Source organism: Pongo abelii, chromosome 19, assembly GCF_028885655.2.
Source record: "Pongo abelii isolate AG06213 chromosome 19, NHGRI_mPonAbe1-v2.0_pri, whole genome shotgun sequence".
NCBI classification, from domain to species: Eukaryota; Metazoa; Chordata; class Mammalia; order Primates; family Hominidae; genus Pongo; species Pongo abelii.
The window spans coordinates 91,445,636-91,468,656 of NC_072004.2; the positions used below are offsets into that span (position 1 = coordinate 91,445,636).

The 23,021-nt window shown below is 50.7% G+C and overlaps 1 protein-coding gene across 1 annotated transcript in view; it reads right to left on the bottom strand.

Moving 5' to 3' along the window:
- Positions 1-11,686: 11,686 nt before the first annotated feature.
- Positions 11,687-23,021, bottom strand: part of SRP68 (signal recognition particle 68) — a 38,087-nt gene continuing 26,752 nt past the window's right edge. Inside the window, exons 11-16 of the mRNA XM_054537372.2 lie at positions 18,671-18,827; positions 17,931-18,025; positions 16,480-16,609; positions 13,474-13,549; positions 12,989-13,044; positions 11,687-12,515 (exon numbers count right to left, since the gene is read on the bottom strand). Of these exons, the coding sequence (XP_054393347.2) occupies positions 12,288-12,515; positions 12,989-13,044; positions 13,474-13,549; positions 16,480-16,609; positions 17,931-18,025; positions 18,671-18,827 (742 nt within the window). The 3' untranslated portion in view covers positions 11,687-12,287. The remainder of the gene's footprint in view (positions 12,516-12,988; positions 13,045-13,473; positions 13,550-16,479; positions 16,610-17,930; positions 18,026-18,670; positions 18,828-23,021) is intronic.

A 23,021-nucleotide genomic window follows, 5' to 3' on the forward strand; every position in this document is an offset into this window, starting at 1 on the left:
TTTAGCAGAGAAGGGGATTCACCATGTTGGCCAGGCTGGTCTCGAACTCCTGACCTCAAGTGATCCACCCGCCTCGGCCTCCCAAAATGCTGGGATCACAGGCATGAGCCACCACGCCCGGCCCCATTTTATAAAGTGTGCACAGTGCAGCAGCACCAGGGCTGGCTTCAGGTGCCACTAAGCCTGGGCTCTGGCTGAGGCCCGGGAGCCCGATGCACTTGGCTTTTCCTACCTGCCTCTTCCCCCACCCAGAAATGGCCCCTGGTGGCTTTTATGAAGTCAGATTGAGTGGCAGACAGTGATGCCAGCTTATTGGTCTTTTCCTCACACTGGGGACCAGGATTGCTGCCTTTTCGTTCTGTGGTGGCCCTGAGCATCTTCAAGAAAGGGGCGATGGCACCCCCGTTTCCAGGCACTCATTTCACTGGCCCAGCATAACAGGCCCCTTCTGCGGAGGTGGCGTCGCTTTCCAGGTCATTCCTGAAACCCCTGTGGTTTTAGTGGAAGGAGGGCTTGAGGGGGAGCCAGGGGATGGAACAGGCTGACTGGGTGACATCATCTGGTCATCCTGGCAGGTCTCGCTGAGGACAAAGCATAGCCTGGCAGGAGAGAAAGGTCCCAGCAGACGGGGGAGACCAGGGACCGACGCCTGATACTGGCCTCAGGCCCCCATGGGATAGAAAAGGCTTGCACCCTTTTTGGCTGAATCTCATGGGAAACCCCTGAACTCGGCCATGGAGAGGGGATGCAGGAGACCCCCATTCCTAGAGGTGGAGGAGCTGACAGGGGCAGTGGGGGTGGGGAGGGCAGCGGCGGCCCCTGACAGCAATGAGGAAACAAAGTGGTCTCCAGTGTCCTCGGCTCCCGGCCCATGTCTTGAGTGAGATGGCACCAGGGATGACTGGCCACTCAGCCTCTGCCCCAGGCTGCTCCCACTTTATTCCTGGTGACACTTGTCTTCTAACCACTCATTGCACGCCTGCAATCAATTGTCTTCAGAAAGGAGCTGTTTGTGTGAATGATTACGGGGGCCAACGCCAGCCTCACCCCTGGCCTCCCTGACTCACCTTTTTCTTTTCTTTTTTTTTGAGACCGAGTCTCGCTCTGTCTCCCAGGCTGGAGTGCAGTGGCGCCATCTCGGCTCACTGCAACCCCTGCCTCCCAGGTTCAAGCGATTCTGCTGTCTCAGCCTCCCGAGTAGCTGGGATTACAGGCGCCCGCCACCACGCCCGACTAATTTTTTGTATTTTTAATAGAGACGGGGTTTCACCATGTTGGCCAGGCTGGTCTCGAACTCCTGACCTCAGGTGATTCGCCCACCTCAGCCTCCCAAAGTGCTGGGATTACAGGTGTCAGCCGCCGAGCCCGGCTGCTTCACCTTTGAGCTTGGCCCCTCCCTGGGAGGTGGCAGTCATTGGAAGTGGGGCCCTGGGGAGAGGTGTCTAGACTCCAGACAGAGAGCAGCCAGGCGAGGCCCCTGAGCTGTGCAGGGGGAGGTGCCCTGGGCGGAGGGCAGCGAGTCTGAGGTCTGGAACACTCGGGCTTCCTCCTCTCTGCAGAAGCCCTCCAGGAAGGAAATGAGCACTGCAGGGGGCCCTCACACGCCCCGGAGATTAAGGGCTAACTGATTTACTGCAAGAAAAACAAGAGCTGGCTTCCTGGCGTGATCTTCTCATGCCGGATCAAATCAGGCCCGGCTCCTCTGATAAGGGCTGCCAGGCTGCAGGCAGGAACACCCCGAGCCCTGAGGCGGTCTCTCACGTGGGATGGCAGCAACCTGTCCGATGGCAGCAACCCTGGCCCCAGAAGAAAACAGGAGAAAGGACAGGGACACAGAGCGGGGCATGGCTGTCTTTGTGCTTCACCTCTGGCCTCACCCTTTGGAGAGAAAGGAGCCGTTTATCTAAAAGGTCAAAATGGGGCTGACTGCCTGGATCAAGACCCTCAGCGTCCGTTTCTGCAACCACAAGCCCTGTTGTGTGTGGCTGTAGTGCATTTGAAGGTGCCCGGACTGAAGCGAGATGTGTTATATGTGCAAAATTCACACCAGATTTCAAAGACGTACTATGGAAAAAGAATGTAAAACGGCCAGCTGCGGTGGCTTATGCCCGTAATCCCAGCACTTTGGGAGGCCAAGGTGGGCGGATCACGAGGTCAGGAGTTCAAGACCAGCCTGACCAACATGGTGAAATCTCATCTCTCCTAAAAATACAAAAATTAGCTGGGCGTAGTGGCGCGTGCCTGTAGTCCCAGCTACTCGGGAGGCTGAGGCAGAAAAATCACTTGAATCTTGGAGGCAGAGGTTGCAGTGAGCCGAGATTGTGTCACTGCACTCCAGCCTAGGAGACAGAGTGAAACTTGATCTCAAAAAAAAAAAAAAAAAAAAAAAAAAAGAATGTAAAGCATCTCATTAATTTTTCTATTGATTACATATTGAAATATTTTGGATATGTTGAATTAAATGAAATGTATTTTTAGTTTTTTTTTCTCTTTTTGGGACAGAGTCTTGCTCTGTCACCCAGGCTGGAGTGCAATGGCACAATCTCGGCCTACTGCAACCTCCACCTCCCTGGTTCAAGCGATTCTCCTACCTCAGCCTCCTGAGTAGCTGGGACTACAGGCATGCGCCACCACGCCCGGCTAATTTTTGTATTTTTAGTAGAGACGAGGTTTCACCATGTTGGTCAGGCTGGTCTCGAACTCCTGACCTCATGATCCGGGGTTACAGGCATATTTTAAATTTTGACCTGTTGCTTTTTACTCTTTAAAATGTGGCTACTGATAAATTTAAAGTGACAAATGAGGCTTGCATTTGGGGCTTATCAGGATTCCTTCAGACAGCTCTGGCCTGGAAGTTAGATAGGATGCCCCGACCTTCAACCCTCCTAAGCCCTGGCTTCTGCCATGTCTCTTTGCTTGCAGTTAAAAAAATTTTTTTTGGCGAGGTGGGGTGGCTCATGCCTGTAATCCCAGCACTTTGGGAGGCTAAGTCGGGCAGATCACCTGAGGTCAGGAGTTTGAGACCAGCCTGACCAACATGGAGAAACCCCGTCTCTACTAAAAATACAAAATAACAAAAACAGGCATGGGCGTGGTGGCACATGCTTGTAATCCCAGCTACTTGTGAGGCTGAGGCAGGAGAATCGCTTGAACCAGGAGGTGGAGGTTGTGGTGAGCCGAGATCGCACCATTGCACTCCAGCCTGGGCAACAAGAGCGAAACTCCATCTCAAAAAAAATAAAAAATATACATATATATACTTTTTTGGCAGGGCAGTAGCTCATGCTTGTAATCCCAGCACTTTGGGAGGCCGAGGAGGGCGGATCACTTGAAGTCAGGAGTTCAAGACCAGCCTGGTCAACATGGTGAAACCCCATTTCTACTAAAAATACAAAAATTAGCCAGGCATTGTGGTGGGTGCCTGTAATCCCAGCTACCTGGGAGGCTGAGGCATTAGAATCGCTTGAACCCAGTAGGTGGAGGTTGCAGTGAGTTGAAACTGTGCCACTACACTCCAGCCTGGGTGACGTGGGTGACAGAGTGAGACTTCGTCTCAAAAAAAAACAAAACAAAAAAACAAACAAAAAAAACACCAAAATCCCGTCTCTACTGAAACTACAAAAACAAAAAAATTAGCCAGGCGTTGTGGTGGGTGCCTGTAGTCCCAGCTACTCGGGAGGCTGAGGCAGGAGGACCGCTTGAAACCAGGAGGTGGAGGGAGGTTGTAGTGAGCCGAGATTGAGTCACTGCACTCCAGCCTGGATGACAGAAGTGAGACTCCATCTCCAAAAAAAAAAAAAAATGTGTTTTGGCCGGGCACGGTGGCTCATGCTTATAATCCCTTTGGGAGGCCAAGGTGAGTGGATCACGAGGTCAAGAGCTCGAGACCAGCCTGACCAACATGGTGAAACCTCGTCTCTACTAAGAATACAAAAATTAGCTGGGCTTGGTGGCGCGCACCTGTAATCCCAGCTACTCAGGAGGCTGAGGCAGGAGAATTGCTTGAACCCGGGAGGTGGAAGTTGCAGTGAACCAAGATTGCATAACTGCACTCAAGCCTGGATGACAGAGCAAGACTCCGGCTCGAAAAATAAAAAACCAAAAAAAAATTTTTTTAAAGGCATGCATACAAAGATAGCATCTCCCCACTTTGAAGGGCCTGGTGAGTCCTTCCCCTCGCCTGGCCCTGGCTTGCTCCTTGGTGGATTGAGAGGTTAGAGATGAAACGATCCCTGGGGCTGCTCAACCCTCTGCCAGCCATGACTGTGCGGCAGCTTACTCACTCCTGGCGCCCGGAGCTCCACGCTGATGTGGGTAGCTGGCAGCTCACCTGGCCTGGGACCTGAGCAAGAGGCTTCATCAGACCAAAAACAGCGAGACTCTCGGCTCCAAGACTGCCAGACACAGCTGGGCACATGTGCAGCCCGGCCACAGGGTGGCCACTTGGCAAGTGTGCCAGCAGTTAAGCCCTCTGGTGCCCACTCTCTCCTCCAGCTCTGGGGCTCCTGTGGGGAGGCATTCTTCTCTCTGCTGAGGCAGATGGTGGTAATTGCCTCCTTTGCCCCGGGAGCCGTAAGCTACCAGGCGCGCATGTGTTCCTGATGAGGCGAGGCTTTGCCGTCTCAGGAAATTGCCCTGTTTGTACAAAAGCTCCGCTGCCAGACCCTTGGACTGAAGTTGAGTAGTGACCTCTTCTGACCTCTTCCCTTCACTCCCTTGGCCCGCTGAGCAAAGCAGAGGCACCCTCCTCCAGCTGGGCCTAGAGGAGCACAGTCTGGCGGACTGGGGGTTCAAGGGACCAGCCTCCTTCCATTGTCTGCAGGTATAGGGTTGTGGGGTAGAGGCTGTGGCCCAGGAATCTGCAGGGCCACCGGGAGGAGGCTCTTTTGGCTGTGAGTCTGCCTAGCAAGTCCGATAAAAAGAACTGAAATGCCAAGGTCAGCCTAGAGAGAAGCAAAAGGTGGCACAGCTTGCCTAACCAGACAAGAGTGGGGAGGAACAGGTGCTAGTAATTCCTTTTGGGACTTTTATGGGGAAGGTTTAGAGGAAGCAACTACCAAAACTCCAAAAAACAGAAAACAACCAAATCTTGTGTGTGTTAAGAGAGCAGGCAGGATTCCGCATACTAAATGGCAAGAAAGAGAACATAGAGGGAGCCCCTGGAATCCTCAAAACCAAGGCTGCCTTAGGGTATCTGTCCCTCCCTCTGAACCATCCCCTTTCCTTGGGAGAAAGCAGACCCACAGCACCAGCCCCAGTTCAGCTGTAGGACTGGTGCTGGTGCAGCCCACTCCCCAGCCCCTGCAGCCACCTGGTGCACGAGCCATCCCTGCATTCCAGAAGTCTGCAGCCCAGCCAGTCTTACTCAGGAACTGGTAGGCTCAAGGGCTCTGGGCTTCTCTGCCACCTTTAAGATAATAGCTGTCCTTACTAGCTAGGTCTGGGGACCTGCAGCCCTATTTTGGAGAAGTGCAGATGTGACGAAGGCAGCCAGCTAACTGTCCATGCCAAGATAATGACCCGTGTTGCCGCTTGAGAAAATGTCCCACCGGCTGCACCACAGCAGCAGGGGTCTGGTGTCATCTGGCACTGTTCACTGGTCAGAGGGAGAAAAAGGTTTATAAAACAGACAAACACGAAAACGAAGGAACAAGCAGTTCTCATAGCTGCCTGATTTGTCTCTATTATCAGGAAGCTGGAAAGGGGAGGTTAAACCGCCCAGCACAGACAGCAGCTCGTCAGACCCAAACTATTGTCTGAATGGCATTGCATAGACTTAGGAGGACTTCCTAGGAAGGGCAAGACAAGGATGCAGGCTGGCTGAGTGGAAGGCTCTCTCAGCTATGTGTGCCCATCGACTCAGGGTACAGCAGCCCACACTGTCTTGGGGTCTGGGCTCAGAACATTTTGGGGGAACCTCCTCACTGTCTCCTCCCAGCAACTTTGAGACGCAGCCGCCCCTGTTGTACAGGAGCTGGAGCGTGCTCAGAGGCAATGGACTAGTAAGTGTGGGGCAGGGATCCAGGAGCTCGGAGGACCCTGGGCACCTGCTCTCTCTGCCTCATACCTCTTCTTAGGCAGCATGGGAGGCACTGCCTGGCGAGGCCTTTGCACAGCCGCACCTGTCTCCATTCCACAGATGAGCCGCAGCTGACGTTACTCAGCTTTCACTCGCCCAGGTACCTGCCCATCATAGCTGGATTGCTAGGTCAGAAGATCCCTGGGGAAGCACTTTGGGGGGCCGAGGCTGCAGATCACCTAAGGTCAGGAGTTCGAGACCAGCCTATCCAACATGGTGAAACCTCGTCTTTACTAAAAATACAAAAATTAGCCGGGCATGGTGGTACATGCCTGTAATCCCAGCTACTCAGGAGGCTGAGGCAGGAGAATCACTTGAACCCGGGAGGCAGAGGTTGCAGTAAGTTGAGATCGCGCCATTGCACTCCAGTGTGGGCAACAAGAGTGAAACCTCATCTCGGAATAATAATAATAATACCTCTAGTGGATGCTTGTAGAGCCCCTCACTCTGCCAGATGGTGCTCAGAGCAGAGGGTGGACCCAGAGGCCAGGGCCTATCTAGTGTGTGCAACCCGCACAGCCTGCCACCCCAGCTGGCCCTGGGTGGTGCCCCCAGCCATGGCCCCTCCCAGGTCCTGCTCCCAAGTGTCTCTAACATCTAACAGAATAACAGGTTGGATTCTTCCAGTTGGTGTTGTCAGGATGCAGGCGATTTCCAATTTATTCTCTTTGCTTTGGAACATCGATAAATTTTACAACTAAATCTGCTTTCCATCTCCTCTGTAGCAACAAGTGTCTTCAAACAAAAAATTAGAACCAATGCATATTTTTGCTATCTTTGGATATTTTCCTAGACCTCTAAATGTCCCAGGCTTTTCAAGGCTGCAGACAGAATTGTGCTGTTTAGAATTCTGTGATCGGTTAGCTTTTTTGTGTGTGACTAACGACACCTCGTATGTGAAAAATTAGCACTGCCACAGCGATGACAGTGAACAGAGCACAGTCCCACCCTCAAAGCCCCTGGTGTCGGCCTTCCTTTCCTAGAGCGGGTGAAGCCTCTGCCTCGGCTTTTGGGAGGAAAGTCCCGGCTCTGGCCCAGAGCCGCTGTGGGTTGAGGGTGCCCTGTCATCACAGGCTGTCACCTTGTGGTCGTGGTGACAGGCTCAGGTTGCCACCAGGGGAAGGGGTCGGAACCAAGCCCGGCACCGTTTCATTTCAAAGAGGGAATCCAAGAGTTCTCACTGATTTAATGTAAAACCAGAGAGGAGAAAAAATCCAAACAACATTCGGGAAGAGAGGAACAGGCCAGGAGACCCAGCAGTGAAGGCCAGTGCCATCCTCAGCCACCTTGCGCTCCTGACCCTGGAACAGAGAATAGAAACCATGATCACATAGGCTGGGCGTGGTGGCTCACGCCTGTAATCCCAGCACTTTGGGAGGCTGAGGTGGGTGGATCACGAGGTCAGGCATTTGAGACCAACCTGGCCAACATAGTAAAACCCCATCTCTACTAAAAATACAAAAAATTAGCTAGGCATGGTGGTGCATGCCTGTAATCCCAGCTACTCGGAAGGCTGAGGCAGGAGAATCGCTTGAATGGGAGGGGGAGGTTGCAGTCAGTCGAGATCACGCCACTGCACTCCAGCCTGGGCGACAGTGTCAGACTCCATCTCAAAAAAAAAAAAAAAGGCCAGGTGCGGTGGTTCATGCCTGTAATCCCAGCATTTTGGGAGGCCGAGGTAGGTAGATCATGAGGTCAGGAATTTGAGACCAACCTGGCCAAAATGGTGAAACCCCCATCTCTACTAAAAATACAAATATTAGCTGGGCGTGGTGGCGGCCACCTGTAATCCCAGCTACTCGGGAGGCTGAGGCAGGAGAATTGCTTGAACCTGGGAGGTGGAGTGAGCTGAGATTACACCACTGCACTCCAGCCTAGGCGACAGAGCAAGACTCCGTCTCAAAAAAAAAAAAAAAAAAAAGGACAGAAACCATGATCACAGCCACAACAGACCTAGGGCAGGCTTTAAAAGTATGAGACTGGGCCAGGCGTGGTGACTCACGCCTGTAATCCCAGCACTTTGGGAGGTCGAGGCAGATGGATCACTTGAGGCCAGGAGTTCGAGACCAGCCTACCCAACACGGTGAAACTCTGCCTCTACTAAAAATACAAATATTAGCTGGGCATGATGGCACACACTTGTAGTCCCAGCTACTTGGGAGATTGAGGCAGGAGAATCGCTTGAACCTGGGAGGCAGAGGCTACAGTGAGCTGAGATCGTGCCACTGCACACCAGCCTGGGTGACAGAGTGAGACTCTGTCTCTAAATAAATAAATAAATAAAGTATAAGGGGACTGAATGGAGCTCTCTTGGTCCTCTCTTGATGTTGGAGATAGAAGCCTCCTCCAGGGTCAGAGCTTGCTGACAGCACCAGAGTCCATCCTGGAAGAGGGACCGGAGCCAGCACAACACGGGAACACCCACTTGGAACAGACCCATTCGCGGCCCCCGGGGCCTCATCTGCATGTCCTGCTCCGTGGGAAGGCAGGACTGTGTGGCCTCCGAAGTGTCTTTCTGTGAAAACCCCCAATGAACAGCCTGCAGGGCCCAGGGGCAGTGAGGGCCTGACTTGAAACCTGCTCCCATCAGAGGCAGAGCCGCTTCCCAGGGCCTGAGGACAGGAGGGGGTCCTGCATCTGGCGCTCTGTCCCCCACGACACAGCCTGCTTAATGTCCAGGAATCCCACGTGAAGGGATGTGCAAGCTTGCCGGAGACCTTGGCCCTGCCAGATCTGTCTTCTTATGTAAACACCTGCTTTTAATACTAAACAGCATCACTGGCCGTTAACAGCCAATGCTGCTCAGAGCGCCTGGCAGGAGCACCGGGAGGAATGGAATTTGTAGTGTGGCTGCGAGACAAAGCATTAGGCAACCTGAGAAGGAAAAGGTGCAGTTGGGATTCGCTTCCATCTCTAGTTTATAGGTCCTGGGTCCCCACTGAGGCCAGCACTCTAGAGGGGCTGGGAGGGCTGTGGGCAGGACAAAGGGACATCTTCCAGGAGGATGAGCGGTTCCCCATGCCTGTCCCCCTCACGATGCTGCAGGCAACGGCCTGAGGCAGGCCTGAGACTGCTGCATAGCAGGGCCTGGAATTGGGTTCTTGGAGCTGGAGGACAGCGCAGCTGTCAGCACAGAGATGAGACAAGGGAGGTGCAGAATCTTGGCCCATGGCCCTGGGAGGAGGATGAGGACATGGATGAAGACCCCCTAACCCCCAAATCGTGGTTCCTCAGCCCGCAGGGACACTGACCTGATCAAAACCCAGGACCTCAACCTGAGACCAGTCATCTGTGCTATACATATTTTTCTTTTAAAAAAGTTTTTTTGGTAGAGACAAGGTCTTGCCATGTTGCCCAGGCTGATCTCGAACTTCTGGCCTCAAGTGATCTGCCTGCCTCGGCCTCCCAAAGTGCTGGGATTACAGGCGTGAGCCACTATGTCCAGCCTATCTGTGCTATATTTTCAGAAGGAGGGGTGAGGATAGTCCTAAATTTATATGGCATAGATGATGAAACTTTCAATTAAAAAAAACCCCAGCTTCCTGAGGCTCTCCAACCCAAAACAAACCCCAGGGGATCAGGGCCTCTCTGCGAGCATCTCAAGGTTCTAAGCCACCACACAATTCTAACGAGAAGTCTGATTTGTGTCTCACCATCCTTTCTAGCTCTTAGCTTTCCCTCCCTGCAACTTACTGGGAAAACAAAAGGCACAGCCAAGCCCACAGTGGCATTCTAAAACCACCTTTACAAAAATTCTAACGGTGAGATTATTAGAGTGAAAAAGGTCTAGCCTAACCCACTCCATCTTGCTTCTAACCTCCAAGCTGTCCTTGTTCATGCCTGGGAATAAGCCGAACTAACTTTGGGAGAAGCTTACAGTTTAACTGTTTAACTTTGAAACAAAGATGGTAACAGCACTTTCCAGAAACAAACCCCCTTCTTGCCTGGGGACCAGACTGCCTTTGTAGGACTAACAAATTAGCCACAAGAATTGAAATTATGCTTTAGGAGTCATGCAGCCAGAGGCCCAAGATTCTGAGCCTTCCCAGTTGCTCCTAGGGATGACATTGCTGTTGTAAAACCTAAGAATGGTGCTCGAGATATTTCTCAGACCCTGCACTTTATGGATCAGCTGGCACCATCCATCCAAACTGGCTCATCTGGTCTTGTGGCCCCCACCCAGGAAACCGACTCAGCACAAGAGGCCAGCTTCAATTCCCTATGACTTCATCTCCAACTCCCTGACTTCATCTCCAACCTCCCTGACTTCATCTCCAACCTCCCTATGACTTCATCTCCAACTCCCTATGACTTCATCTCCAACCTCCTATGACTTCATCTCCAACTCCCTATGACTTCATCTCCAACCTCCTATGACTTCATCTCCAACCTCCTATGACTTCATCTCCAACTCCCTATGACTTCATCTCCAACCTCCTATGACTTCATCTCCAACTCCCTATGACTTCATCTCCAACCTCCTATGACTTCATCTCCAACTCCCTATGACTTCATCTCCAACTCCCTATGACTTCATCTCCAACTCCCTATGACTTCATCTCCAACTCCCTATGACTTCATCTCCAACTCCCTATGACTTCATCTCCAACTCCCTATGACTTCATCTCCAACCTTCTATGACTTCATCTCCAACTCCCTATGACTTCATCTCCAACCCCCGACTTCATCTCCAACCTCCTGACTTCACCTCCAACCCCCTATGACTTCATCTCCAACCTCCTATGACTTCATCTCCAACTCCCTATGACTTCATCTCCAACTCCCTATGACTTCATCTCCAACTCCCTATGACTTCATCTCCAACCTCCTATGACTTCATCTCCAACTCCCTATGACTTCATCTCCAACCTCCTATGACTTCATCTCCAACTCCCTATGACTTCATCTCCAACCTGACCAATGAGCACTCCCCACTTCCTGACCCCCTACCCCCCAAATTATCCTTAAAATTCCCAGTCTCTGAATTTTCAGGGAGACCAGTGTGAGTAATAAACTCCAGTCTCCTGTTTAGCTGGCTGTGTGTGAATTAAACTCTCTATTGCAATTCCTGTTTCCATGAATCAGCTCCATCTGGGCAGCGGGCAAGAACCCTCGGGGGGTTACAATGCCATCCTCAAACAATGCTCTTGGATTTTTAACCAGTCAGCCTTTTCTTCAAGCCACCGGGTTTGCTCAAAAATAGAAAACATCTAAGCCAACATTTCTCGTGGCGAATTTTCTTTCCTATGTGACAAGTGAGTTTTGATTTCCAAAGGGAATCGTGTCAGGTACATGTTTAAAGCACTTTTATTCCTTGCTTTCTTACATTATTTTTGTGACTTCTATTATTGATGTTATAATAGAAGTGAAAAGGGATGACTAAGAAAAAACGGGGGGGAACGAAGGGATTAAAATGTAATGGCATCTAAAAATTACACATTGGGAAGTCCTGAAAAATAGTGCCTCTAACGTGTTATCTGGCATCAGCCTCACCTAGTTGCCAGTAAGTCAGGTGACACTTGACCTCACCGGCTTCACACAACCAGGCTCCCGAGGAGAGAACGGGGACTGGGCATGAGGGAGGGCACATAAGAAATGGGCACAGTCTCCATCATCTTTGCCTTTTAATATAAGATTTGGTTTCATCATTTCTGAGTGTAACATATTTCTTCTAAAAATAGAGCTCTCTGCTTGTCTGAAACTTCTTAGCGTTCACTGGGAGGTGAAGGGGAATAAGGCTGACCGTAATTCTGGGGTGAAATCGCCAGTTTCATAGTCATAGATAAACTTCTCAAGGGATCCTGGATGCTCACAGCAAGGATGAGTTCATTTCAAATCCATGGTACTGAAGAAGCATGACAAAGCGTTTCAAGGCCCCATCTGTGCCTGGTGTGGACTCCTGAACGTATTACTGACCAAAGGCAATCAATCACAGCTCACAGGGCACCAGACAGCAGTGGCCCCTCTCCCAGGAGGTACAGGAGACAGGATGACCCCGCACACATTTACCAGAAGACAACAGGGTGCTCTCCTAACACACTGCTTAAGAATGTGTACAGACACAAGCTGTAGGAATGCAGGGCCGAAGATGTTAAACTCTTGCCCCGGGCCAATGCAGACCTGGATTTAATATCATGGAACTTGCTGGGATTTTCTCACAATACAGATTAAGAGTCAGAATCTCCCCCGCCCCCGAGGAAGAGCCTGGTTAGCTCCTGAATCCAAAGATGCCCTTGATGTATCCAGTGAGGCCACTCTTGGTCTTCTGTTCCAACTTGTCCTCAAGGGGTGGGAAAGCCACGTGGTTGAGGGCCAGGTCGAAGAACAAAGGCTTGCAGGGGACGGGCCGGAAGCCTGGTGGGAAGTGCACGAGGTTGGCTTGCTTGGTGACAAGGGAAGGGTCCAGGCAGAATGTCTCAAACCGTTCAACCAGAGGCTGGAAGTCAAATCAAAGAGACGTATGCATCGGTCACAGAACACCCTTGGTGAACATTCCTGAGTGCCGACTGCCTGGTTCAGAGCTTTACAGGGGCCATCTCACTCAATCCCGACAGCCTCCTACCAGGAGGAGCTACCACATCCCTGCCTTGTAGTCAAAGTCACTGAAACCCAGAGAGGCTAAGAGAGTGGCAGGCTAGGACTGGGGTCCAGGTCTGTTGGCCATGTTACGAGTTAGAGCTCTTACCCACGGGTGCTACTCTGCACAGCAACAGGTTCCTCAACCCTCTTCCCAGGGATGATCTGACATCTAGGAAGCTTTATGCAAGAAGCTTTGAGGTTGGGTAAGAGAAGGGAGGGAGGTGGGGGTTTCCTCAGAAATTTAGGGTCCACTGCTCTATAATGAGCATGCATTCCTAGTTTGTTGCTAATCCTGCTTGGTGTTCCTCAAAAACCATGGCCCAGACTTACCTTATTGTCCTTGACTTGGGAGGAGGAGGTCTCTGTTTGATGAGCGTCGTTTGCATCTGAAAGTTTCACAGAGATTCAGTAAGAACAAGGATTTATAATAGCACACTAGTCACAAATGAGGCCTATCACACAGGTGGCCCCTACATCCCAAAAGCAAAAGGAGCCAGCGTGTGGGGAAGCCAGTCCTGTCTCCTGCTGAGAAGTGGTGGAGATAAACAGATCAATCCCACATCCAACGCCGTCGGCCCAGTGAAGCCAGTACAGTTGCATGAGGACAGTAACAGAGAGAAGGGCCAGTGTAACAGTGCATCTCGAAATGCTCCTACACGATCTGATGCCCAGCTGGCACAAGTAAAGGCCAGGAACATCTTACAGATGAACCAAGACAACCCTTTCAACCTTAAAACAGTAGTGTGGGGTGTGACAGAGAAGGGGAGTGGCAGGAAGGGAAGTCTTGGGATACAAAGGCCAGGCAGGGGGCTCACCAAGGATGGCTGCAGCCTGCAGGGAGCACTTCTCCGACCGCACTTGAGTGATGAGTTCTTGCACGTCAGGCAGGTCCTGTAAGATTCAGAAAACATGTACTCCTGAGCCAGGGCCAGGTCAGAGAAGCACACCAAGCTAACCTGAGTTAAGCGACCCCACTGGTATTTTCACAGGACTTTAGACTTTCTAAACAGTTCTCCCTATTAGAACAAAACAAAACAAAACACTAGCCTGTTTCAAATGGGAAAAGCTATGCCACGGCTTAAGTAATAATGCCTGGAAATAAAGATGATGTTAATATTAATAAATTTATCATACACTAAACAGTGTGCCAGGCATTGTTGTAAGCAGGTTACAGAATCACTAGCTTAACCTTCTCACTAATCCTGAGGCAGTTTGCACTCCCGTTTTACAGATGGGGAAATGGAAGCATGGAGAGGTTAAGCAACGTGCCAGCCATGCTCCCAAGTGGCAGCGGGCTGGGGTAAAGGGCTGGGCCATCTGGCTCAAGGGCATAAGCCCTTAGTCATTACATCCCACTGCTTCAACGAGGGTGATGAATTTTCCTGGCCTTGGTCTCTTGCTTGGCATATTGAGAATGACCCGAGAAGGTCTGGATGCCACAGAATCCTTCATGCCTCCATTCTCTGACACTTCCCCCACAAAACAATTCAGCACATGAAATCAGGTCCACACTGGTTTGCTCCGCATCCCAAGATGATATTCCACGGTGGTGACGCTGCCATGCCCATCACCCCCACCTGCCCACATCCCTCTGCTCTTTCCTAGCTCGGCCTTTGCTTGGGGTCTCTTTTACTTCTTCTGTATCCATAGGTGGGCTCCTGCATGCCACTCTGTGGCTACAACAAAACTACAAGCTCTCTGAAGGCAGAGAGCTTCTTCTCTACCCCTCTGAGCTTGCACGGGATCCAGCAGCTCCTACGCTGGCATGACTCCATCAACAACAGGAACCTTCGCTTGCTTTTGTTTTTTTTTTGTTTGTTTGTTTGTTTTTGAGACGGAGTCTCGCTCTGTCGCTGCCCAGGCTGGAGTGCAGTGGCGCGATCTTGGCTCACTGCAAGCTGTGCCTCCCAGGTTCACGCCATTCTCCTGCCTCAGCCTCCCGAGTGGCTGGGACCACAGGCGCCTGCCACCATGCCCGGCTAATTTTTTGTATTTTTAGTAGAGATGGGGTTTCACCATGTTAGCCAGGATGGTCTCGATCTCCTGACCTCGTGATCTGCCCGCCTCGGCCTCCCACAGTGCTAGGATTACAGGTGTGAGCCACGGCGCCCGGCCCCGCTTGCTTTTCTAAATGGTCTCTACTTGTCAAATATACATGGATTCCTTAGACCAGCTGATGTTGCAACAAGTTCTATATCATCACAGCAGGCCACAAGCTTAAGAAGCTAGTTATCGTTCAATAATCAGTAAAGCGCCGGGCGTGGTGGCTCACGCCTGTAATCCTAGCACTTTGGGAGGCTGAGGTCAGTGGATCAAGAGGCTTGATCATTTGAAGTCAGGAGTTCAAGACCAGCCTGGCCAACATGGTGAAACCCTGTCTCTACCAAAAATACAAAAATTAGCCGGGCTTGGTGGCACATGCCTGTAGTCCCAGCTACTGGGGAGGCTGAGACAGGAGAATCGCTTGAACCTGGGAGGCAGGGGTTGCAGTGAGCCGAGATTGTGCCACTGCACTCTAGCCTGGGAGACAGAGACTCCATCTTAGGAAAAAAAAAAAAAAAGTAAAGCAAAGCAAGCCTTCCATGGCTGCACTTTATTTATTTATTTTGAGATGGAGTCTTGCTCTGTCACTCAGGCTAGAGTGCAGTAGCTTGATCCTGGCTCACTGCAACCTCCGCCTCCCAGGTTCAAGTGATTCTCCTGCCTCAGCTTCTCAAGTAGCTGGGATTACAGGTGTACACCACCACACCTGGCTAATTTTTTTTATTTTTGTAGAGACAGGGTTTCGCCATGTTGCCCAGGCTGGTCTCAAACTCCTTACTTCAAGTGATCTGCCCACCTCAGCTTCCCAAACTGCTGGGATTACAGGCATGAGCCACTGCATCCAGCCCTGTGGCTGTACTTTAGATCAAGCATTTCCTTAGCTTTCACGGACCCCCAAACAGCCTGGGGATCTTGTTAAAATGCAGATACTGGCCAGCATGGTGGCTCGTGCCTCCAATCTCAAGGTTTTGGGAGGCAGAGGCAGGAGGACTGCTTGAGGCCAGGAGTTCAAGACCAGCCTGGGCAACATAGTGAGACCCCCATCTCTACAAAAAAATAAAAATTGGCCTGGCATGGTGGCTCATGCCTGTAGTCCCAGCTACTCAGGAGGCTGAGGTGGGAGGGTCACTTGAGCCCAGGAGTTCAAGGATGCAGTGAGCTATGATGCTGCCACTTGCTTTCCAGCCTGGGTGACAGAGCGAGACCCTGTCTCAGGAAAGAAAGAAAGAAAAAAAACAAGCAGAAGGTTCTGGGTGGGAGCTGAGAGGCTGCATTCCTAGCCAGGCCCTCACCGCTGCTGCTGGTCTTGCACATGCCCTGCAGGACAGCTTCACCAGTGCTTCTCACTTTGTTGCATGTCAGAATCACTAAGGGGCCTTTCAAAGTCCCAACGTCCACTTCAGATCCCTCACACTGATTAGAACCACAATCTCTGGGGGTACGACCCAGACATCTACCTTGAAAAAAATCTTCCTAAGAGATTTCAACGTGTAGGCAAGTCTGAGAGCAGTACTTCAGGTTTTCCTGTGGAGGTTTTTGTTTCTTTGAAATCAGAAAAACGCCTTCCCTTCTTCATATCTAAATCCTCCTCAGGGCTGGAGCACAGCCATGAGTGACACAGCCTGAAGCTCCTGGGCAGTCAGGGCCACACCAGGTCCCATGGGCAGCCAGGGAGGACCAGCCCGAGGTGGAGCCCAGCTGTTGTACCCTCACAGCTCCTCCACAGCCAACTCCATAACCTGCCAGGGCTTGCAAACAAGGAGAGGCCAACCTCTCACCTTTAGGCTGTTCTTGAAGGCGCCAGCATCAGAATTTACTTCATTTGCATATTTCAGGACTCTATCATACAGGACAAGGGCTTCGCTCCACTTCTTCACCAGCACATAGGACTGAGCAATGAAAAAACACCTGATGGGGAGGGAAAAGAGCCACAATATTCTAAAGCAGCAATTAGCCAAGACCAAGGCTTTCCTTGCAGTTTAGGTGAAATTTCACATTTAGAAACAGGTTTCTTAACGTGGGATCACCACATGGGAGCCCCCTTCATGGGAAGTGTTCAGATTTGTAGGCTACCCTGCAGAGATGCTTCCCAGCAATCAGAGATGCCCAGGTAGGCCCAACACTGAGCCACGGTTTTTTACTGACTGACTCTGCAGAGGAGGAACAGTGCCCAGAAGGAGCATGGTGAGGCCAGACACAGGAAGGAAGGAAGAACGCTGCCCGGCTCAAACAGAAATCCCACCCCCACCCACACACCCAAGTCGCAATCATTCATCTCTGCTCATCGCTTTCCAACAACAAAACTCACAGAAGGTTCTTCCTGAGTCCAATTCCTCTCCTGGGCTCAGCAGAGCCTGAGCTGCGGGTCCCTGACAGGACAGAAGGGGCCACGGAGTGAAGACGGGGCACGCTGGAGCGCCAGAGCACACTGGCGTGTGAGGGCCAGAGAGGGAGGGCGAGAATGCATGGGGCTCTGCCTTCCATCCCGGCTGGGCCCCGTCGTGCTCCTCAGCCCACTTCCAAGTTACAAATGACACAAGTCATTTAAGAAACTGAGTTTAGCTTTATTCCGAGTAAGTTCAAGTTCCTTGAACTGGCCACACTGGTTCTGCTAATTAACACCCTTTCAAGGCGTGCCCCTTTTCCCCTGGGAGGGAGGAGGAAAGTAGAGGAAGACAAGTTTTTTTTTTTTTTTTTGAGATGGAGTTTCACTTGTCTCCCAGGCTGGAGTGCAATGGTGCGATCTTGGCTCACTGCAACCTCTGCCTCCCGGGTTCAAGCTATTCTCCTGCCTCAGCCTCCTGACTAGCTGGGTTTACAGGCATGCACCACCATGCCTGGCTAATTGTGTATTTTTAATAGAGACGGAGTTTCTCCATGTTGGTCAGGCTGGTCTCGAACTCCCGACCTCAGGTGATCCACCTGCCTCTGCCTCCCAAAGTTCTGGGATTACAAGCGTGAGCCACCGCGCCCAGCGAGGAAGCCAAGTTTAACGTGTGTGCTCCACTCCTCCGACCTGGCCAAAGGCCAGACATCATCACTGGCCACTACTGACCACAGCCTTTAGAAAGTCTCCTTGAACATGCTGGGCTGACCTTCCTCTGATCACAGGCAAGGTAATCATATACTCAAGGCCAACGATCCCTTCTACTGTGGGCTGGGTCATGCTCCCAATGCTTATAGAACCTGGGAGGCAGAGGAAAACTCTGCCCATCCCGTGGGACATTACCTGTAAGCTTTGAACACCAGAGTCTTGAGGCCTATCTCTTTCTGGAAGGCTTTGTCTTCCTCTAAACCAGGAAGCTGGAGCAATTCCACCAGATTCTGTACAACAGATGCAACAAGAAAATTCATGAAGAGTAGATCTTAGGTTGAATGTTTGACAGAAGACCTTGTAAGAACGGACAAGGGTGAGGAAAAAAAAAGCCCGAGGTCAATACAATGGGGAAAAGCCTGTGAAGTGACCTGGCAGCAGCCACACCTGGTGTCACCTCCATTCTCTTCTGATCTTGGAAACATATTTGCCCTTTACAACTCAACTCAGCTCACCCACCTTCAGAGACTTCTTTGCCCATCTTAGCCGGAAGGGATCTGTTCCAGCTCTGAGCTTTTGCTTAGCATCTACTCAGATACCTTGACTGTGTGTGTCTCACAGTCCTACTGACTAACAAACTCCCTGGGGGCCGAGATGGCATGGACTCAGGTCTCAGATGCTCTATGGCACCTGGGAGTGTCTTACACTCGTAAAGTGCTCAGTGATGATCTGGGGTCACTACTCTCTACAGATCAGCATGTCTGAGAGGTAGGGGCTCACAGACTGCGGAACTGGTGTAAGATCTTTGTCTTTTCCCAGCTACTAATAGGTCCTGCTTGTCACAGCCCTTCCATGATGCGAAGTTAAGTCATTTTGTGTCCGACACAGGCAAAGGAAAACGACAGGCCCTTGCCTTCCCGGTCCTCAAGGGTCACCTGTAAGATGATGTCATAGAGTCGGATCAGGTCCTGGGGCCGGGGTGAGCGCTTGCTGTCATCCTCTGGCTGCTGCTGCAGCAAAGCCCTCTGCAGACCTTTGGCCATGTTCTCATTACGCTTGATTGCCGTTGACAGCTTGATGTAAGTCAGGTAGCTGGAATGCACCACAAGTCAGCTCAAGTTATACTCAGAGAAGCGGAGGAACTGGGAGGACTGGACTACGAGTTGGGGCTGACCCAGAGGAAGTGGGGGGCGGGTGGAGGCGTGGCCACAGCAGGGCCATTTGGCTTGGGTTTCAAGGGACCCTCCATTTGGCTACTATCCAGTGGCAAGTTTGCAAGGGACCCGTATGAGATCTTATCATAAAATTTGATTTTTAGCTTGATTTATACCTTCTGCATCCTTTTTCAAGAACCACACAGTGGAGAAAAAAACAAAAAACAAAAAACAGAGAGTGGGATCCCAGCAACTCATGAGGCAGGAGATCACCTGAGCCTGGGTACTCAACGGCAGCAGTGAGCTACGATCACACCACTGCACTCCAGCCTCAGTAACAGAGCAAAACCTGGACTCTCAAAATTGAAAAACAAAAACAAACAAACAAAAAAAAACGGGGGGCCAGGGACGGTGGCTCACGCCAGTAATCCCAGCACTGTGGGAGGCCGAGGCGGGCGGATCACGAGGTCAGGAGATTGAGACCATCCTGGCCAACACAGTGAAACCCCGTCTCTATTAAAAATACAAAAAATTAGCTGGGCGTGGTGGTGGGCGCCTGTAGTCCCAGCTACTTGGGAGGCTGAGGTAGAAGAATGGTGTGAACCCGGGAGGCGGAGCTTGCAGTGAGCCAAGATTGCACCACTGCACTCCAGCCTAGGCGACAGAGTGAGACTCCGTCTCTAAATAAATAAATAAATAGGCCAGGCATGGTCGCTCACGCCTCTGGTCCCAGCTACTCAGGAGGCTGAGCTGGGAGGATCACCTGAGCCTGGGAGGCAAAGGTTGCAGTGAGCCAAGATTGCGCCACTGCACTCCAGCCTGGGTGACAGAGTGAGACCTTGCCTCAAATAAAAGAAAAAAGAGATAGGCCATGGATAGCAAGCCAGTTTCTGGAGCAAGGACTAGTTCCCTGACTAGCTCACACTACAAGGACAGTGTCCTCCCACTGCAGCTGTTCCTCCTCATCTGAGGGCCTTCTCTGCTCAGAAAACACCAAGGTACAGTTGCTTGGGGTGGTTATGCATACTAACCATGTGCATAAACTGCAGAGACTATTTTAACTGTACCACCTGGCAAGTCCTTTTAATATTTGGGGCTAAAAACATGTTAATTGTTTAAACTCTGTTTAAGCAGCCCTTCTGTCTCTAGAGCCCCATCCTACTCCGGCAGAAGACCGGAGGCCATAGCTTAGAGAGGATACAAAAGATGCTGTGGGCAGAGGACACCAGCACAGCTGAGGTCAGGGGCTCCAAAATGAGCATAAGATCCAGGGACTGTCAAGTTCTGAGCACTGATCCACTGGTCTCTTCTCTACTTGGCTTCCAGAACAACAGCAGCCTGGTATATCCCAGAGATCTGAACAGCGCAACAGAAACCCTTCAAGATTCTGGAGTTGGAGTCCTTGGGGGAAGGGCAGAGCCAGACACCAAGATGAGCCTCATGCATGTATGCAGAGCTTGCATCTGATAAGCCACACCCTTCAACAGGAGTGGATGACCAAGGATGGCTAGACATTTAATTAAGGAAAGCCTCTACCAAGAAGGAACAGGCCAGAACCAAGAGGGAAAAATAAGCAACCAGGAGAAACCACACTTCGCAGGGAAAAGAACTTCAAAAACTGGTTATTAATAACCCCAGAAAGATAAGGGAAGGCTGTGCAGTTGTGAAATTAGAATGAGACATTGTGTCTTTAAAAATAACATTCAGTTGGGCACAGCAGCTCATGTCTATAATCCCAGCACTTTGGGAGGCTGGGGGCGGGGTGGATCACTTGAGGTCAGGTCAAGGCCAGCCTGGCCAACATGGCAAAACCCCATCTCTACAAAAAAATACAAAAATTAGCCAGGCATGGTGGCATGCGCCTCTAATCCCAGCTACTAGGGAGGCTGATTCAGGAGAAAATGGCTTGAATCTGGGAGGCAGAGGTCGCAGTGAGCCAAAATCATGCCACTGCATTCCAGCCTGGGCAACAGAGCGAGACTCAGTCTCAAAAAAAAAAAAAAAAAAAAAAAAAAAAGCCAGGCGCGGTGGCTCACACCTGTAATCCCATCACTTTGGGAGGCTGAGGTGGGCGGATCACCTGAGGTCAGGAGTTCAAGACCAGCCTAGCCATCATGGTGAAACCCTGTCTCTACTAAAAATACAAAAATTAGCCAGGCGTGGTGGTGCACGCCTGTAATCCCAGCTACTCAGGAGGCTGAGACAGGAGAATTGCTTGAACCCAGGAGGCGGAGGCTATAGTGAGCCAACGCCATTGCACTCCAGCCTGGGTGACAAGAGTGAAACTGTCTCAAAAAACAAAAACAAAACAAAACATTCAGCGAACACAAAGGAGCTCTTAGATGGTGTCAGCAATGAGGTTAGGTGGGAGTCAAGAAGGTCAAGGCAGGAAGAAGCAGAGTGGAAGAGTGAGACAGGGTTAACAGTGGAAAGGTACAAAATGATAAAATCCCAAATCTGCAAGTTATTTAGAGATACTGAGGTAAATCCCATAGAAATGTGTTAAACGAATTAAAAGTGGATGCTTCTGAGAAACAGAAGTTCATGAGATGGATTTTCCTAAAAAGCTTTGCAGAAACCAGACTCAAAACAAAGAAATATTATACACAAAATGATATGGGAATTTAGATAGAGCTTTCCCAAGTTTTATTGAAATACAAAAGCTGGGCCGGGCCTGGGGCTCACGCCTGTTATCCCAACACTTTGGGAGGCCAAGGCAGGCGGATTGCTTGAGTCCAGGAGTTCAAGGCCAGCCTGAACATGCTGAAAATCTGTCTCCACAAAAAATACAAAAAGTTAGTTGGGCATGGTGGCACACGAAGTTCCAGCTACTTGGGAGGCTAAGGTGGGCGGACTGCTTGAGCCCAGAAGGTTGAGGCTGCAGTGAGCTATGACTGCACCACTGCACTCCAGCCTGGGACACAGAGCAAGATCCTGTCTCAAAAAAAAAAACGCAGCCTGATTCCTGATTCATCAGTTTACCGCAAAGCTGGCCTCTGACCTAACTGAAATCCATGGTGTGATACCGGCTATATCTTAAGGTGGGAAAATGAATCCACGGGCAAGGGGGCTTCAAAAGTTTCCTAAGCCTTGTTGAATGTTTCAAAGGGTCTTTTCAAAGGTTAGGAAGTTAGATTAACTCCTGATTCTTTGTGGCAGTTAACTACAAACATATCACTTAACCTCCTGGAACCTCACCTTTCTCATCGGGTTGTTGAAACAGACAACATCTAAGGGCCATTCTTGCTGAGTCCTCTGGCAGGACATTTTGTGTGAATTTGACATTCACATAAAATAAAACTCCTAAGGTCAAGTTTAAGGGTAAAGAAGGGAGTTTTGGTGGTTTTGCTTTTATACGAATATGGAGAGGGGCAGGGGAATGGCTAAGGATATTGTCAGGCTCACCATATAAATTACTAAGTGACTAAGAAATCAAAATTTCAAGGTCAGATGGAAAAGAGAATCAGATGGGAGGTGGAGTTTTCCCAACTAACAATCTTCTCCCTGTACATTCCGAAAAAAGTCGCTCTTCCTCTCTTCTGTAGAACAAAATGAATCATCTGTTTAAAAAATGAAACTTGCTGGGTGCGGTGGCTCACGCCTGTAATCCCAGCGCTCTGGGAGGCCGAGGCAGGCGGATCACACGCTCAGGAGTTCAAGACCAGCCTGGCCAACGTGGTGAAACCCCATCTCTACTAAAAATGCAAAAAAAATTAGCTGAGCATAGTGGCGTGTGCCTGTAATCCCAGCTACTTGGGAGGCTGAGGCAGGAGAATTGCTTGAACCGGGACCTGGGAGGCTGAGGTTGCAGTGAGCTGAGATCACGCCCTGCATTCCAGAGTGGGCTACAGAGCGAGACTCCATTTCAAAAAAAAAAAAAAGAAACTTGACAAGGTGATTTTACTTTATTTATTCATTTCTGAGACAGGGTCTCTGTTGTTCAGGCTGGAGTGGAGTAGCATGTTCATGGCTCACTGCAGCCTAGACCTTGTGGGCTCAAGCAATTCTCCCACCTCAGCCTCCCAAGTAGCTGGGACTTACAGGCATGCACCACCATGCCTGGCTAATAAAAATTTTTTTTTGGCTGGGCACGGTGGCTCACACCTGTAATCCCAGCACTTTGGGAGGCTGA